The sequence below is a fragment of the Colletotrichum fructicola genome, assembly GCF_000319635.2.
Source record: "Colletotrichum fructicola Nara gc5 chromosome Unknown KSG_Nara_v1_contig05, whole genome shotgun sequence".
NCBI lineage: Eukaryota > Fungi > Ascomycota > Sordariomycetes > Glomerellales > Glomerellaceae > Colletotrichum > Colletotrichum fructicola.
This window is the reverse complement of record NW_027094055.1, coordinates 3,189,569-3,207,987: the sequence shown is the minus strand read 5'-3', so window position 1 is coordinate 3,207,987 and position 18,419 is coordinate 3,189,569. Positions and strand designations below refer to the sequence as shown.

General features: G+C 55.1%; 4 protein-coding genes across 4 annotated transcripts; all 4 read right to left on the bottom strand.

Annotated features, from left to right (window-relative positions):
- Positions 1–399: 399 nt before the first annotated feature.
- Positions 400–2,725, bottom strand: CGGC5_v009581 (uncharacterized protein; the record flags this gene model as incomplete). Its single annotated transcript, XM_032023794.1, has 2 exons — positions 400–2,317; positions 2,625–2,725. The coding sequence occupies 2 exons, from the start codon at positions 2,723–2,725 to the stop codon at positions 400–402; spliced, it is 2,019 nt and encodes a 672-aa protein (XP_031879454.1).
- A 7,889-nt stretch (positions 2,726–10,614) lies between these two features.
- Positions 10,615–12,066, bottom strand: tsp-5 (putative tRNA-splicing endonuclease subunit tsp-5; the record flags this gene model as incomplete). Its single annotated transcript, XM_032023791.2, has 1 exon — positions 10,615–12,066. One exon carries the CDS (start codon positions 12,064–12,066, stop codon positions 10,615–10,617), a length of 1,452 nt encoding a protein of 483 aa, XP_031879461.2.
- A 2,456-nt stretch (positions 12,067–14,522) lies between these two features.
- On the bottom strand, positions 14,523–15,662 carry CGGC5_v009579 (uncharacterized protein; the record flags this gene model as incomplete). Its single annotated transcript, XM_032023789.1, has 1 exon — positions 14,523–15,662. The coding sequence occupies one exon, from the start codon at positions 15,660–15,662 to the stop codon at positions 14,523–14,525; it is 1,140 nt and encodes a 379-aa protein (XP_031879459.1).
- A 1,669-nt stretch (positions 15,663–17,331) lies between these two features.
- Positions 17,332–18,371, bottom strand: fabG-19 (3-oxoacyl-[acyl-carrier-protein] reductase FabG; the record flags this gene model as incomplete). The annotated part of the gene is made up of 3 exons (XM_032023788.1): positions 17,332–17,788; positions 17,847–18,177; positions 18,245–18,371. 3 exons carry the CDS (start codon positions 18,369–18,371, stop codon positions 17,332–17,334), a joined length of 915 nt encoding a protein of 304 aa, XP_031879458.1.
- Positions 18,372–18,419: the final 48 nt, after the last annotated feature.

Here is an 18,419-nt window from a genome sequence, read left to right as displayed (position 1 = left end):
GAAGGTTGCGACAACTGAAAGAGAAAGAAAGAAAACCAACCACATCCGCTGGTATAATCGCCCCTCTTCTCCTCCAGGCGATCGTCGCTAGTATTTCGCGCGAATGACAACGATAGGAAAAGAAATAATACTTTTGTAGCGCCGAGAATGATACCTGGCGACTGATACACACACGCAAAGACGTCGGTGCTATTAGTGTAAGGAAAAGTTGAGAGGGGTATAGTAGGAAAGAACCGCGGTCGCCCGAGCCTCGCTTCTTGTGTTGCGAGGGAAATCAAAACACACATAGAAAATCCCCAGTGCCATGTTCCGATAGTCCGAGATGGGGTCCGTCAACAGGCCCATCGAGTGCCGCCGAAATGGGAAGGAAAAAAAGTTGTATAGTACAGTCCCAACTCCTCAGAAGAAGCTGGGCTTCGTGAGCACGCGGTACTCGACGTAGTCTTCGCCGTCGATGCTGATGATGGTACCCTGAGATACGAGCTTGCCGACAAACGGCCCATTCTGCTTGCGTTCGTATTTGATTCCAGCGTAGAACTTGGTCTCTTCGCCTTGAACTCTGCTGCGGTGCTCCTCCTGGCTGGCCCAGACCTTGTTGAGACGCTGCATCTCGTCGCGTTCGTGGAAGAGGCTGCTCATGCGCTGACCATTGCCGTTGGGAACGGGCATCTTAGGCATGGCCTGGGGCGGGATCTGCGGGGGCGCGAGGACGGGCTGGGGCACCGCAGCCTGTTGAGCTACGGCAGCGGCCATGGCGGCATCGCGGTCGGCATTGAAGCGCTCGGTGCGCATCTGGGCAGCCTCGATTCGGGCAATCTCGCGGCGGGCGCTAGCATCGATCTTATTTTGTTGTTGAGCGACCGGTGTGCGGGACGATTGGCGAATCTCAAGGTCGGGGAGAGAATGGCGAATGCCTCCTGGTCCAGTCCTACGGCTCTGGCGCAGTTCCTGGGGCACTTCGGGCTTCGTGTCTAGTGACTCGACATCCTCCTCGGGCTGGGGAACGATCTGGGCGGGAATGACCTGCTGCATACCGGGCTTGTATCCTTGGGCGACGCGAGCCTGAGCCTCCAAGACCGCCTGCGTTTCGTTCCTGGCACGATCATCCGGTGCCTCGCCCTGGTCAATTTGCCATTGGCGAACACGGCAATACTCCTTGACCTCGGCGCGGGAGAGGTTCTTCAAATGGGGCTCCAGCTCGACCTCCTCCCAATGAATCCACAAAGCACCTGCACCCACGGGAAAGTTTCCGTCGACGAATCGCTTGTCGCGGGTCTCGCGGGCGACCTTGACGCGGAACATGTCATTCTGGCCGAGGATACCGTAGACCGCGTGACGGTTAATCGGGTCTGCCTCACTGGACCCCTTCCAGAAGCCGACTATGATTCTGGTGGGTCTGGTTCCCATCAGAGGGTCGAACTGAGGCGTCGGAATAATCTCACGCGTCGGTTGGGGCTGGACAGGTCCCCCGCTAATCGTGCCGATACCACTGCCAGTGCGACGGCGTTTCGAATCCGGACGGGATGAGCTGACTGCGTGATCAGGAATATCGGCCCCATAAGCGATAGCAGGTGCAAGTTGGCCCTCCGGAGGTGGGTTCTCCTCAACTCGGCGAACGGCCTCCTTAGCGGCCGCCTTCTCCGCTTCATCCCGTGCCTCCTCGGTCTCGTCGAACGCGTCTGTCCGAAGCTTGACGTACTCCTTGACTTGATGATGATCCAAACCTACAAGGTGGTCGGCGAACACCACCCGTTCAAAGGTAACCCAGCTACCGCCAGGACCGGGGGGAAGGGGGTATTCGAGATTGGAGACGGGGGAGCCGAATCTGGTGTTTTGCTGAATGCGAGTGCGGAGACGATCGCGGACATCGATGAAGCCAATGACCGCATGCTTTCCCTTAGGGTCGGGGACGGGGGAATCTCGCCAGTAACCGAGGATAACGCCCTTCACGCCACCGAGTCCATGTCTCCGGGGCTTCGTTGCTCTGGGAGTGCCTTCCTTCTCGGAGATGAGGCTGCTCTCCATCTTATCTTCGGCCAGATCATTGAAGACAGACGCACGCTTGCGCTTGGGGTAATGCGACACAACAGGCTCATCCTCGACGTCAGCCATGTTTTCGTCCTCAGGTTCTGACACGACGCGAAGTGGCGACGACTTGGGGGCACCGTTACGGTTGCCGACAACAATCTCGTCTTCCAGAGCGCGTTCGTTGCTTCCCGACACCGGACTCATGTTTTCCGGAGGTGGCGTAAGGTCATCATCGTTGGCAGTGTCGTCATCATCCAACATGGGAGGTTTAACGCCATTGGTACTAGGCCTGTCCGTTGTTAGTATGAGCCAAAAGCATGAAGAAAATATATTGGGCGGGCTGAGATATGCTGAAACTCAAATCTTGTGGACGCACTGGCGACACAAAGACTTTCAGAGTCAAGGGATATGGAGACTCAGATGAGTTATGGCCTGATGACGACACCAAATGCCGCTCAACTCTGCAGGCGCCAAGAGTTGTGGGCGAGGCCGTACTGGCATGTGACTCGGCAAGAACAGCAACCAAGAAGTCACATTGTGACTGATGAGCCAGCCAACCCACAACTGAGTTGCGAGCACGATTGTTGGTGACTGACCTGGATGGCCCTGATGGCTCCCCTGGCGGACTCTCGTGGGTCTCATTCTTGACAACTGGGTTTAGGTTGGCTGAACCCTTGTCCCGGGATTGGCGCAGCATCATTGCACCAGGGTATATGGCTTGAGGGAATAGACAAAGCAAAGGACAATATATTGATACAGGGAGCCAACGAAGGGAAAACAATGGGCATTGAGTTTTTGACAGACTCAAAGCTTGAGATTGTGTTTGGGTGGCGGGCTGACGACAGCTTGGGTTGAGGTGGTTGATTGATTGGAGGGGTTGTTGAATTAAGGGAGGGGTCGTGCTGGGTAGAGACGAGAGAGGCTGACGTTTGGCAGGATTTTTTTTGGCAGCCTAAGGTAGCGTAGTGGCCTGGACTAAAAGTGGCCAAGGGGGGAAGGAGCGACTCTCGAGGGTGAAGTTGCCGCATAGCCATGCCACTAAGCAAGGAGGGCAAAGAAGAGTGGGAGGCCAGATGAGGTTGCCAATGCAACTTGGTGGTTCCCCAAGTCAAAGGACAAGCAAGGGCAGGTGAGATGAACCAGTGTATGACTTCACCACTGGTCCAAGCGTGGCGGTCGGCCTCCTTCAGCACAAGGGGGGAGGATGGAGGGAGGGAATAAAGCAACTTGAGAGAGGCAACTTGCCATCTGATGAAGCGAGGCAGTGAAGGGAAGAGAATGAAAAAGAGCAACTCACTCAGTTGTAGGAGTCTCGGCAACAGGAGTCTGCTGTTGCGGCTCTGAGGGGGCCACGGAGGGCTGCTTCGTCTCGACCTCGGTCGTCTCCATTGCAGTGCTGCTGGGCGCTGCTGGAGGCAGGCTGCGGTCGGGCGATGGAGGAGTGAGTTCCGCCAGAGTTTCTGAGGGGCGGCGCTCGTGCGGCCGCGATCAATTGCGATAAAGTCGTAGTTGGCTCTTGCAGAGCGATGAAGAGTCCGTCGTCAGCCCGTCTGCTGCGATGGAAGGCGCGGTTGTGGTGGTGAAGGTTGGTCGGTTGAGGCGTTGTTGAGCCGTGGACTGTGTGTAGGAGGCAAGGTGTGGTGGGTGTGAGTGAGTGAATGCGTGCGTGCGTGTGTGTGGTGTGGTTTAGGGGTTGGTATGATGTGGTGTGGGTTTGTGTAAAAAGGGCAAAAAGGCTACCTTTAGAGGGGAATTGTCGGTAGTCGTAGTCTGTTGGTGAATGACGGTTCGATTGGTCTTGCCTGGTCGGGGGGACGCGGTTCGTGTTTGAGGCCAAGATTGAATGTGACCGGGGGAAGTGGAGACTTTGGGCTGGCGTTATTGTGTAATGGAGGATGGAAGAGGGCAAGGTAAGGCGAAGGGCGCGCTTCAGAGAGTGAGGTGTGTGGTGGAGGAGGAAGAGGGAGAGTGAAAGAGAGAGAGAGATGATGGGTTCAGGTTTGCCGTTGACCGTATTACGTCCCGGTTCCTGATTGAGAAAGCACCTCAGAGAGCAGCCAATGCCAAGCAAAAGGCGAGTCCAGTCAGTTCAGCCAGTTCAGGGCGAGAGGCGATGCGATGCGATGCGCTGGGCAGCGAGTCCCAGTTTTTTTTTTGTTGCAGTAAGGTAAAGTCTCCAGTCGCTGACACTCTAGTGACTGCTGCCACCCAGTCAAGAAATGGCGTCGCGACGAGACAAGAGACTTGTCCGTCGACCTGCAGCAGGTGAGATGGACTTGGTCCAGTATTCGCATGTAACAATGTCGCAAGGTACCGACGCCGTATGTCGCAAAGCACGGACGCTGCTGACAATGGCGCGGCCTTAAGAGATAAACAAGCCCTCCGGCGCGCGGTAAACGAAATGAGGCCGTCTTCAGCGGAGCTAACTGCCGCTGCTGTTCCGCGGAACTGCCCAGTTGGCGATGGAGTCGAGAATGTCACGGAAGAGTTGGCGGAGTCAGAGAGTCCGACCTGAGCTGAGCATGCGCAGGTTTGGTTTGGTTTGCGTATGTGTGGTTGGTGTAAGAGGGAAAGTGTGAGTGCAGGAGGCCGGGTGGTGGACGCCGCACATATAGACTGACTTTCACGTCTGTCTTGTGCTGTTCGTGTGCAAACCCCAGCCAAGGGATACAGTAGTCTGGGCGGTAAGGTAGAGATAAAAAAAAAAAGTATAAGGCAGATAGATCCCGATTTGGGTTCAGTCCATCCAGTGTTGGGTAAGGGCAAGGCAAGCAGAGCAGCCCACGGGTTGACAGACGAATGTGTGTTAGTTACCTTACTTGGAGGGAAGGGAACAAAATTGGGGGCCCGTGTTCACAACAGAGATGTCAAAGGGACGGGATGGGATGGGGGAAAGTCTAGTGAATGTGAGCAATAAACCTAACTGCCTCTGCGTTTGCTCGGGAATGCGAAGGAATGGGGAAAGCCCGAAAGTTCACACTGCACGGCATCAATCAACCGTCATGCAATTCGAGGAATTTTTTCATCACCACCAAGTCTAGTCTGTGTGGGCGCCCACCTCTGGCAGATAGAGAGGATAAGGTGAGGCAAGCAAGGCAAGGTACAGACCATCGTCCAAGGGTGAGAGACAGGTCTTAGTTCCCCCCAAGGGAGACGAGGCCAACCAGAGTTGCCATTCAACGCGATGCATTTCGGCCCTGGTTCCAGTTTAGTGACTCTGGCAGGCTAAAAGTACAAGAGTACTTCCCATAGTACGGATGATACCAAGGCCCGGGGGTACTTCTGTTCTCACTCACCCACCAGCATGTACCGCCCAAGCTCCCTCCCCCAACTTCTATCATGTGCATGGGTGCCACGACGGATGAGGTAGTCATTCCCACTCGTTGCCATTTCTTCTCATTTTCACTACGGCGTAAAGGCCCTGCTTATGGTCATGGTCCCAGACCCAGCCAGCTGGATCGGATTGACAAGCCAGGTGCAGGCCACGTCTCCTTGCTCTGATGCTCTGATGAGCTGCATGCCCAGATCTGCTGCGTAGGTCATATGACTCCCCAAGACTCATTTTCTCTGACATCGCCATCGACATGGACACCTCAGGCATGCGTCTCCTGTCAACCTTCTGTGTCCTTCTCCTTCTCTCTGTCAAGTTGATCAACTGCGCACGCACCCTGTACCACCTCGTGTAAAACCCAATCAATCCCAGTCCGAGTTGCGACCTAGCGTCCTCTACCGCCTCTCGTTTGGTTTGGTTTGGTATCGTTCTTAGGCGGGGGTGCTCGCTGGCCAGGGGGTACAGTCAGAAAGATAAACGCCCTGGTGTAATCGGCTGTTTGGCAATTGGATGGCGAGATAAAGTGCCAGTGCCATATCCTGCCTGCTAAAGGCCCAAGGTACCTTGGGTGTTTACGTTGTGTAAGGCAAGGCCAGGCCCTTCATTAATAAAACTACGAATAGGAGGTACAGCTGTCCCAGGTACATCCAATGCTTTGATTACATTGCATCTATTCTTACAGAGGACGCTTCACTTCGCACTTTGGGTTCAGTTGGCTTGTCCGCATCCAGTCTATCTATGAGCAATGTCCCAACTCAAATTCAGTGCCGTTGTTGCTCTTGTGAAGAAAAAAGGTTGGGCACTGCCGGCCTCAACCCGAAGCCTACTGCGTACTACGGATACAGTCTCCATGCCCCTCTCCGATTCCTACCCTGCTTCCGAGAGTATCGTATCTAGCGCTATCACCCTCATATGCTCGCCCATCTCAGTGCTTGTTGTATCGGTATCTCTGACATGTACATGCGTACCTGACTAAAAAAGTACATTATTTGATATTATTACTGCAACAGCCTGGGCTAGCACAACCTAAGACAACCCGGGCGCCAGCCAACAAACGCATTTCTTGTCATGTCGGCCCACCCCTGCCTGTTTTTTGCCCTCTGTTTCTCACTTCTCTCTCACCTGCTCTTTCTTGGCTGGACGTGAGGATCCGAACGGGGCAATCGCAATCAGTTCCTTACAACACGCAACAAGGCCCCTCTTGAGTCGACGGCAACTTTGCCCGGTTGAACGATGCAATCGACGCAACTGCAACCGCAACCGCCGCGCCCTCAACAGCCGTGCCACACACACTCTCTCTCCAAAACAAAAAATCTCACAACAACTGGATGGGTTGGTTCTGACTGCTTCTATTCTTCACCATCATCGGTCGTTTCGCATCCGTTTTCGGGTTACGCCAATCTCGGCTTGAGCGGCCTACCAGAGAAAGGAAAACAACGCATCAGCTCCTATTTCCGTCCATTTGCCCCCCATGGTCCCCTCCCTCCTCCTCACCCCCCTTCCTTATCACCGATCGTGTCTGATGCCATGTAAGAAAAAAATTCGGCCATCGCCAAATCCAGGATCAGTGGGATGGGACTTTGGGAATTGCGATGACGAGTCCAACCTGGATCTCCGACCCAGGCCCCATGTCCCACGTTGTAACTAATAATATTATTACTTTACCGGTGGATCTCCGGTTCAGACGCTGCATCAGCGCATCTGCAATCGCATCATCGCCGGGGGTCCCGTTTTGTTCTTTTACCCTCGGTCGAAAGAGAGAGGAAAAAAAGACACACAGAAGAAACTGCACCCACCCCAGCTTCAAACTCACCGTAGCATTGCTAATAAGCATGTCATGCCAACCCTCTTTTTCTCGCCGAGCGTGGTGAGTCGCTCGGCGCAACTCCCGTTCGTTGCTTGCTTCTCCCGCCGCCGCGCCCAACCTCCAACGCATCCAAAACAAACGGGAAAGGGGGGCGGGATCCCGCGCATGCTCTGTAGGCGGTTATTTCTTCATAAAAAAGCATTGTTGGCAAACGGGCGGATCTGCAATCCCTCAACTCGAAACGCAGCCAGCGACCATATCAAGAAACTCCCGAAACTAGGAAGCATGATGCAGTATGATCACTGATTGAATACCCAACGGTCCCTCGGCATTGTCTGCATTATTCCCCCTTCATCTTCGGTCACGCAGCGTTGTTTCCACGGCCCGGTTACTGTCTTGGGTTCAAGTCAGCAACTGAGGCCGAGAATACATGCCGGAGGCAGGCTCCAAAAACTCCACCCCCTTCCCTCCGCCAAGACCACTTGTTCCATCCTGTTTCTGTCCCTGTAAATTAGGCCTGTGCCAGGTGATTGACTATGTCCCGCCGGCCTCTGCCGCCCCGCGCTTTCCGTGCAACGCCGCAGAGGCCGGGAAGGCCCAAGTTTGACTCCAAAGTCTATGGGGGTTGCAGAGCGGCCTTTCAGGCCGCCATAGAAGCAACTCTATCCAGAGCGGTCTAATTTAGCGCAATAGAGGGCTTTACTGCGGCGAAACTCGAATTTGAAGGGTTCCTCATTCGTTCCTGGCACTGCCAGGCCGGTATTACAGCGAGCGCGCAGTAGCCGCCCTGCGCAGGCGGAGTGCCCCCGCCGGCCCACATCCGCACCCGCCCGACGTCGCTCACTACTGACACCGCCGGCAGGGGCTCCCTTGATGGGCACCTCTATCGTCGCCGGAAAGCAAGGCAGCATGCCAGAGTGGTTAATGGGTAAGACTTGAATTAGCAATCAGTTCCTATCTTATGACTTCGGTCGCGCAGGTTCGAACCCTGCTGCTGTCGCATACATTTTTTCTTGCCGAGAAGAACAATTGTTTTGCATCCTGGCGCAACACGACTCGCTCCAACGTTTGTTCGTTCCAATACTTGATTGGGAATGCGACAGCTGTCTGGATGCTTGTACGATCAACAGGTTCACAATATTTTTATCAACTTAGAAAAAAAGAGAAAAATGTCTGTCTCATTTGGTTTTGCAGCTTGCCTGTAAGTAATAATAGACCCGAAGCATAACTCTGCTAGTGGCGTGTCCCAACCAACCATCCACGTTGGAAACGAGATAACAGTTCTTCGGTGATAATGATGCGACGCCACATCATACAGCCAGTTGAGCCATCTCGAACTCCCATGAAGCGGTGTGTGTTGGGAGCCTGTATTCGTTCATATGCGGACGCCGCTGATATGCCGTCGCACTGAGGCGGCGCAGCGACAAGGGATAGGCGACCGTACCCGACCCCGGCCAGGCTCTTCGATTCATCCATCTCACTGACTTAATTGCAGCCGCACAGATAAGTAACTTTTCGGGTTGACTTGTATTGGTCCAGAGTTGCAGGCGCCAGAAACCTCCAGCGCAGGTACTGAGTACCCGGGCGGCAGAGAGCTCGTTCCCAACTTCCAACAGCAAGGGAAACTCAAAAATCAATCAAAACAAGCCCAGTCCCGTCCTGTCCATTGAGGAATTGCTGCACCAGAGAACCAACACACTCGCGCACCCTTGTCGCCGCCGATGGGAATTGTCACCTGAGGAGGGACTTTGGTGGTCTCGTCTCCACGGCTTCCGGTCCCCCTTTCCATGGCATGGAAGCTGAGTAGATGCAACTCGATAGCAGCTCATCAGCAACTCCGACATTGCCTGCGTCACCCTCATTGAACGTGTCATCCCATATCGAACGTTGCAGAGCGGACCACGGAGCATTCACTGTACGGTCCAAGGGCATAGAGCAGAAAGAGATGCCCGCATCCCCTCACCTGAAATCCAATCTCTCTCTCGCCAGTCATCAATCAACTTTTTTGACTAACCTGAACCCGGAAACTCGCGCCCAGAAACTCGCACCCTGGATTGGCTGCCAACCTAAACCAAAAAGGATACGATTGCGTGCCCTCTCGCACCCCTGCAGCCCAATTATTCTCTCCCAAATATTTTTTCCCTCATCCTGCTTGCTCCTGCCAACTCCTCCCTTCGATCGCGCCTCATTTTTTTCTAGTGACTTTTTTTTTCCATGTGACTGCGAACAGAAGTCCACCCTGCCCACCCCATCATGCAACCCTGTTTGCTCTGAGAGGCTCTCGGCATAGGCTGTCATTGATTTGCTGTGCAGTGAACCAGCCCAGCCGTGCAATTCATTCATCCGCGCAATGTTCTCGTTTGTATGAGTGGCTTCAAAGTAAGATTGTATGCCGTCGAAACTTACGTATGCTTCCTTCCTGATTTGCGTCTCATCGCATCTGACACCCACCACCACCCACCCAACCCAAGCACCCCCTGCAACTCGATGCGTTTTGACAGGCCAGCGCGCATTCACTCCCACGGCACTTGAGACCCCTTCAGGAAAGTGGCGAGCAGGGCCGGCGGGATAGTTGGTTTAGCTTAGCTACAGAACACACAAGACATGATTCTCTTCCAGAATTTCTGCTTGATTTAGATTGCGCAGACGGTTTGGCCAAGACTTGCTGCGCGCCGCGGCAGAACGCAGGTGAAACTTGTGATTTATGCCAAAATCACGCGATTTACGTGAGGAACTTTTTCAGCTCGTCCAACACAACCCGATGCAACCAACCAGGCAATTCAAACACAACCTTGACGGCGTTGAAGATCTTCGCTGCAGAATGCGTGTGTTGTGCCACTGTATTATGTAGGTAATATGCAGCCTGTGTAACGCAGGTCGACAACAATAGCCTTGATTTAGCGTAACGAGATATTTGACGAATGATTCTGCGTTGCGGCCGGCTCAGATCGTTTCCTGCCTGGGCAGTTGTCCCACGTGTTCAAACAAGGCGCCCTGAAAAAAATACAGACGGTTGAGAAGAGGCCAGCTTGCAGAGTTGAATCACGATGGCGTGCTTGAATTCGCCAATGACTCATTCTGGCTTGAGACAATATAGCAGCAGTTGATGATTTGTGGTTCGGAGGGTTATCGAGTTGTTCGGACCCATATGACTGATGAACTCTGTTGATCAGGACTATGTCAAAACTTTGAGGATGTTGCCACGATGCTCAAGACAAGTGTCTTTCACTGGTCTTGGATGAAGGAGATTAAGGTTCTTATGTCATAACGTATCATCATCTATCGTAGCAGATGCCCTTCTCCTTAAACTCAAAGCCGCGAGGCTGTCTAGACATAGCGCACAATTCTGCCATGCCATGATGTTGGGTATCTATTCCAGGCCGTCTGATGATCCATGCAGCCACTCCGTCTTTTCTTCTGTCTGTCTCCGGCCCGGACCCGGGCTCTTTTACCGACCCCGGCCCCGTCCACCACCCCGTCCACGTCCCCGACCGCCGCGGCCGCCTCTTCCGCCCTTTCCACCTCGGAACGCACCCTTGTCGAAGCGCTCATACAGCTGCTCCTCCCCAAACGCCGCCTGTCCGAATCGCATGAAGTTGACCAGTCCGCGGTCGACCACGGCGATCAAGACGTTGCGGTGGCCGTGCCTCAGGCGCTGGTACATCCTTCCCGGGCCGGCCATCGCGACGGGGTCGGGCGGTTCATAAGGCGAGGCGCCCAGCAGCGCGGAAACCTCTTCGAAAGAGGGCACGGCTGTATCCCGTGCGTCCGCGACGGCGATGCGGATATCGGGCGGCGGCAGGTCCGTCACGCGGATGTTGGGGTGTTTTGACGGCTTCCAGACGTGCCAGCACACCTTAAAAGGGTCCTCCGGCTCTTTCGTTTCTGACGGAGCCGTGGGCTTGTATCGTGACAAGAGCTCAAGCTGCTTGTAGATGTGGGTGTACTGGCGGTAGACGCCTGGTCGAACGAGGGGCCCGTACGGTGCGGGCTTGGCCGGGGCGCGGTCCAGCAGTGAGACGAGCCACTGCAAGAGGGACTGTTTCGGTTGCTCCGGTTGAGTTTGCTGGGACATAGGGTCTCGTGGCGCACGTTGAACATGATATCCTAGCCGCTTCAGGTGTGAGTAGACCTGGTATTTCGGCAATGAGATCTTGCCCCTCTCGCCATCCATGCCGATGAAGAGTGAGTATGCGGCCTGAAGACTCAGAGGCAAGCCAACGTCGAACTCATCCTCGGATTCCGCCCCCTTCTCAGCATTCTCCTTTTGCTCTTCAACCAGCTTCACCTCTGGCGGTGGCAGAATGTCCTTCAGCTCGCGGAACGGCCACCAGAGCTCCAAGCTACCCCTCTCAACCAGAAACAGCGCCTCTTCGGGCAGGAGCCACAACTTTCCCACCGCCGGCCTCGGCGCCTTGAGTCCTCTGATGACACGTCCCGTGCTCTTCGCCTGAGGTCCCTTCAGCTCCTCGACAACGACGACTCTCTCCTCAGCGTAAAGCGGCCTCGTCTCGGCCAGAAACTCCTTCAGGTACTCTGGCTTCGCAAGCCCAGAGGTATCGGCCCGCTCCACAATGCCTTCAAGCGCCTCCGGCCAGTAGTCCGGGAAGTACCAGCCCTTGCTCCACGCATCGCGGTGCACGCGGGTGTAGCTCAGAACCTCCTCGATAACCTGCCGACTCGCCTCGAGCTGGTTCTCTTGTGCCTTCGTACCGTGTGACTCGAAATCTTTCTGGCCCTTGCGGATGGCCTGGGTCGCGACGCCCTTCTTGTTGAACATTGACGCGAAAAGGCGCATGTCGAAGATGCCCTCGTCTTCCGCTTCGTCGCCAGCGCCGGTCTCGTTGTTCGGCTGGGCGATGGGCGCCGCCGTCGGGTTGTCGTCGTCGTCGAGCGGCATTTTCGCGGTGGTGATGTCGGAGTGCGATTTTTGGTTCCGTCGAATTTGACGTCGCCTAGCTCAGGGCATGGACTCTGCGATTGACCTTCCCTCCGTCTCCGTAACAGGTCGTGGGGTGTGAATGTTCTTTGCACTGGGGTGTGAGTCTTCGCCGAGGAACCCCTCCAGGTCGGAAAATTTTGGGCCAGGCGCGGTTCAGGGAGCTTGGGCCAATGGAAATAAATTAGCGGGTAAGAAGCCGGAAGACCACTGTTAATTGAGCCTCCGCCAATTCATGCCCGGCATGTCATACTGCATGATAAAGCTGACCGGTCAGCGAAGCTGACATTCTGTTCAGGTGATTCGGTCTTCGAATTCTCTATTTTAGAGTTTCATTTATCAAGCTGCGTTGTGGAATGCTTCCCTGGCCATGGAGGGATTCGGGAACGTGCGTGATTCGGGTAATGGTGTCTCTAAGCACCTCAAGATCATACTCTCAGTGCGTCGCAGCTTAATAACATGACTGGAGATGAGTAGGAATAAAGGCCGTGACCCGATAGCTAGTATTCAAAATGATACGGAGATCACCAGCTAAGCGCCTAAAATGAATGGCGAATATTAGCAAAAAAAGATTGTACTGATGGAGACGAGATTCGAACTCGCGAGGTTTCCCACTGCGGGCTTGAGGTATCAGATGATAACCTACTGTAGAAATTGTTAGTAACAGATTCGAACACGAGCATCTTGAGGAGATACGTACAACACAGCGCCTTAACCACTCGGCCACTCCACCGGAGGTGTTTGTTGAGGTGCGGAATCAATTTGAATGTCAAGAAGGTTCGGGCAAGTGCGGGGGTTTGCGGGCAGGTCATCCGACCGCTGCGGGACGCTAGGCCGAGTGGGGAAGGCTCCAATGGGCCGCTTCTATTCGCAGCGTCCAACCGCAACCCTTGTGACTTCGACTTATCATCCACAGCTGCGCCCTTATATGAGCGATACACGAAAGACTTACTAACAAGAGTGCGGCTTGCGCGATTACAGCAGTGCTTTGCTCGGTGTAGATTATTTTTTCTTTACTCGAAAGTGTCCACTACAGGGGCTCAGCATGTCTCCTCCTCACTAGTGGAACGACTCTTCGATGCGAGTGCGCGGCCCACTAACATGCCGTGAGATGTGAGACAAGCATCCGGACAACAATGGTTACAAGCTCAGGAAAACGACCATGGTGGGTTGGAGATACATTCCGCGCTTATACGGAGATGCAGAAGCGGTCTTATCTACCTTTCGTGTTATCACCTTACTATGAATCTGGCAGTTCGATGGATTCGACGGTCATGCCCCATCGTCAAGCGGGGCCGCGGCTTCTTAAGCTCAGTAAGCATAGGAACTTTTCATTGCCTTCCCGGGCTTGGATTGGTGGTTTAATTTGCGGTTAGCGTAGATGAAGCCTGGTGTTTGATTCACTATGTCTTCAAGCGTGTTTGCTTGCGCAGGCACGCGACTTTTTTCACCTTTTTGTGGCAATAATGAGCAACTTGTTCACTTTTCTCGGCTCTGAGAAACTGCTCAGGCATAGAAAAACTTGATTCTTGTCTGCGGGACTTAATTCACGGCGTCGTCGTCCTCACCGCCACCGCCATCGCTGAAGACGGCTCGACCACCCAGCTTCCTGTTACCAGATTTGGCCTGTGCGTGATATTGAAGCTCGAAGTCGGATTCACGTAGGCTTTTGGGATCTGTGATAAAAGAGATCAAATCAATTTGCATTTTGAACTTTAGATAGCTGTTAGGTTTGTTTCCACGTAGTTGCGTTAACGAAGTTATTACATTGACAACACCAGGCTCATTCACCTCCAACATGGTAATCCAGCTGCCGTTGTAGTTCCAGCGAACTTGCGTCTCCAGTTATGGCACGTTGAATGGGTGTGTTGGAGAGCGCGGGGTTTGGCAAAGTCGAGGAAGTGACTTTGTTTTGGGCAACAAACGTGGGACGGAGTTGAAAGGGTTTGATGAAAGCACTGCAACTCGTGTGGGCACTTTTGGCTAAGGGGCCGGGTTAGTATATGGTACTATTCGGGCATGGTGTCTCTCTTCGTGTATAGTCTCTGTCATTATCATCGTCGTTGTCTTCATCGTTGTCCCTGTCTTCATCTTTTCCCTAGTCATTCTGATCATCTCTATTCGCCCGGGCAGAGGAACTGTTCTGCCTCTGTATTTGGACGGCAGAGGGTCAGGATAATGAAGACAGGACATTCCTTCTGGAGATCAATACAATCCGGTCATAGTCAAATGTACTGTCAAGCTTATTTTTTCATTTGGAATGATGCAAAATAGGTATCCATGGATATCAATAATGTCTCAAGAACTGAATACAGGCCCTCCATATGTCACAATCCTCCAAACAAACAAAGCTCTCCTAGCCGCACACTTCATCACTCATATCTCTCGCCCCTTTTAGTCATTCTCATAGTCACCCCTTAAGCGGAAGTAGCAGAGGGAGCGGCGGTAGACGAGAAGCCGGGAGGAGGTCCTCCAGGTCCGCCAGGTCCGCCGGGGCCGCCGCCGCCACCGCTCTGGTCGACACCACCACCCTCGTAGTAGTGCGCAGCAGCGCTGACCTGGTCGTTGTAGTCCGCGGTGGAGTCGATGCCGATGGTGATCCACATGAGGAGACCATCCTGGAGGTCGTCGCCGAGCTTGACGTACTTGAGGAAGGGGTCAAACTCAGCCGTAGCCTCGCCGGCGGCGATGCCGTCCTGGAGGTTGGTGGTGAGGGTCTGACGATTGCTGGCGTAGGGCTCGAGGAGCTCGACCTCGGAGATGATGCTCTGGTCGAAGAAGATCTGGCCAATGTTGCGCGCGGTGCCGCCCTCGAAGGTGCTGTTGGGCAGGATCTCGGCGCCGTCGGTGGACATGATGTGGATGTGCGTGGCGCGGCCGGTGTAGTGGCCCGGGAAGATGGTGTCGAACTCGACGACGCCGTCGGAGTCGGTCTGCTGGACGCCGCGGCCGTGGGTGGTGTTGAGGCCGCCCTGGCCCTGGGCGGAGACGCCGGAGTAGACGCCGGTGGCGTTGCAGTGCCAGGCGTCGATGAGCTGCTCGGGGACGGCGCCGCAGCCGTTGATGTCGATGAACTGGATGTCCAGGTGGACGGGGACGCCGCCCTGGCCGTCGGTAATGTCGGTGCGGATGAGCTCACCCTCGACGTAGTACGGGCCGATGGTGGTCTCGGGGACGAGGGTGCAGGTGGCGTTGGATCCGAAGATCTCGTCCAGGGGAGTGTCCAGGGTGTAGCCGGCCTCCGAGGCGTGGTCGATGGCGGCCCACTTCTCGAGGTCGGCCTGGGCGCGCTTCATCATCTTCTGGCCGTGGAGGCCGCGCTCGGCACGGAGACGCTCGGCGGTGGCGGCGCGGCGGTCGAGGGCGCGCTGCTTGAGAGCCAAGGCGGCGGGGGAGTTGGAGCAGGCATCGAGGGCACGCTTTCCGACGGCGGTCACCTTGGAGCGGAGGGCGAGCTCAGCAGCGATGTCCTCTGCGGTGTGAGTACCGTGGGCAGCGACGTTGCCCAGGAGAGGAGAGATGGCCAAGGCCGCGGCGAGAGCGGTGCGAAGAGCCATTTTAGTCGGTAAAACACACGGAGGAGCAGGCGAGGAGGGCTGTAGTGAAAGACTGAAGGAGGTGAAGAGCCTGATGAGGAGAGAGACTTGATTGTAGAGGAGAATCACGCCTCTTCTTATAACACCGTCCTTCTTGGCATCTTCATGAACCATGATCTGCTTCTCTACGGTGCCTACCGAGCACTCTCGGCCAACTCCTTGCCATCCCCTTGATCTTTTCGTCTTGGCAGTACCATGCTATGCCGTGATCAATGGCCGCCCATCAGGAAACACACATCTTGCAAAAGCAACGACATTCCGCAACGAGTAGAGAAGCAACCCCCGTCCCCACACTTCCGCAGCGGCGTCTCCAAGACATCGTCGTCACCTTCCCTCATCGATGTTTCGCCGGCGGCCAGGGACGTCGAGGAGAGGATGAGTTGGTGGTTTAGCCGCGGAACGTAGCGCCCCTCGGAGGCTAGCAGGGACCAGCTTCCGCCACTCCGCAGGACCGGGGTGAATCTTGTTCGGAGGGGGGGATCGCCCAGGATCATCTAATGTCCAATGACAGCGGACGTAATTCCAATTGCGTTGCGTTGGTCAAATCTATGCGGCACCGTACGTGGTAGTGTAAAGGCATAGTTACAAGGACAAGAAGGCGTACGGGAACGCGGTGGGGACGCGGAAGGGGAGTGGGTCCCGGGGAGGATCTGGCGCATCGGGATGTGGGCGGGTGTGGTTACGCGGCTCGGCCGAGACCCAGGAGCAAACAACACCTGCGGCGGGAACTGCTCAACGAAGAGGAAGGAGGAAACCATCAAACAGCCCTGGAGCGGTTTGATGGGAACCACATTACGCGGACTGGGTCGCGCTTCACACTGCCAAGAGCCCTTCTAGCCACAACCAGCCAAAGACGGGTTGACGTGCTGGCAGATCCAATTTGCTACGGTTTCATCTGTCGAGGGGCTTTTGATTAGTACAGGCGTTGAGAGGAGGCTATTCTGGCGGCGGAATCACGGTAGTTACGCTTGTGGAGCCGTCGATTGCCTCCCGTTGGCGGCGCAGGGCCAGATATGCTTGAATATTCTAGCCCCCGACGATCCTTGAAATGTGGACTGGCGCATGTGAGGCCGGATAGGTGACGCGTCCTGAGCGAATGAGGCAGCAAGTGAATGTAATAGACGTTGCTGAATGGAGAAGGCGGACTGTAGGCCCGGAGAAATAGATTGTATGGTTATTATCTTACCCGCTAGATAGGCCTCGGAGTAGTAGTTCAAGGATGGAAAGTGGTAATGGCGTCCGTACAAGTTCAAGCTTGTTGGTGATCTCTCATGATGGTCCCGGTTATCGAGGGGTAGTGCAACCGCTTGCCCCTTTCTCTGCGCCACTGACGTGCTTCACCGACCTCTAAGAAGCCAGGACTTCCTTTTCATATGCCAGACCGAGGAACGAATGGTCCGTACTCGCATCACCAAAGACCCTCCCAATATCCCCGGGACCCGGCGGCCCCAGATCCCGAGGCTGTCGTCTGTTCATCTCATCCCACCGGGCTCATAAACAGGCTCATGCAGGCACAAATCCTTTGAACTTGCGCTCCAGCGTTATGATGTATTCAAACAGGTGCCTGTTTCCCAAATAAGTATACAAATCAAGCATCATAAACGACATATGAACACGTCCGCTCGTTTTCTCATGCGAGCTTCCCAACAATGTACGGGTGTCCCGCGCTGAGGCCGCCATCGACTGCCCATTCCTGACCATTTACATAGCTGCTCTCGTCGCTGCCCAGAAAGAGTGCCACACGCGCAATCTCGTCGGCGTGCCCGCCGCGCCTCATGGGGTTGATCTGGCCGATCCTGCCTGTGGTGCCGCGGGCGCGGGCCGCGCTGTACACGGGTGCCGTCATGCCAGTCTCGATGAGTCCTGGGCAGATGGCGTTCACGCGCACGTTCGTGCCGGCGAGTTGGTAGGCAGTGGTCTTTGCGACAGAGATGACGGCGGCTTTGGCAGCGGAGTAAGGTGTCGAGCCAGCATTGGAACGGATGCCGGCGACGGAAGCGGTGAGGATGATGCTACCGCAAGGGGCCGGCTTCTCTGTGGATGTCTTTTGCATGGCGGGCGCACCGTGCTTGGCGGCGAGGAAGACGCTGCAGCGACGAGTCAGCATATTGGGACCGTAGAAGCGCCGCAATGTTCGCTTGTTACCTCAGGGTATTGGTGCGCAGGTTCTGCATAAAGTCCTCCTCGGTGATTTCTGTAAAGATGTTATGGGGTCCGGCGATGCCGGCGTTGGCGAAGAAGATGTCTAGCCTTCCATATGTTGACATGGCATGGCCAACAACCTCCTTGACGGCGCTTTCGTTTGCGGCATCGAATTGGCGCGTGTGAATCTCGACCTTGGGGAAAAGGCTGTTCAGCTCGCGCTTGTGAGACTCGAGGTTGCTGTCGGCAAAGTCGCAGATGTAGATGGCTCGGGCACCGTTCTCGGCATATTGGTGGGCCGCGGCGCGACCGATACCCAGGAGGGAGTTTGCGCCTGCTCAATTGTCAGTCTCTGGGTCACGATAACGGTTCCACTATTTGATGTCATGGATTCAACTAACCTGTGATAATGACGACCTTGCCCGGTACGCGAGGTGCGGCAGATGGGCCGGCGACCTTGGTGATGGGGGCGGGGCCGTCGAGCTGCTTGCCCACGGCCTGGAGTCTTTGCTGCGCCTTGTCCGCCATAATGGTGATGATGGTAAGAGTAACTCAATTGAATTCAGAGCAAACGGT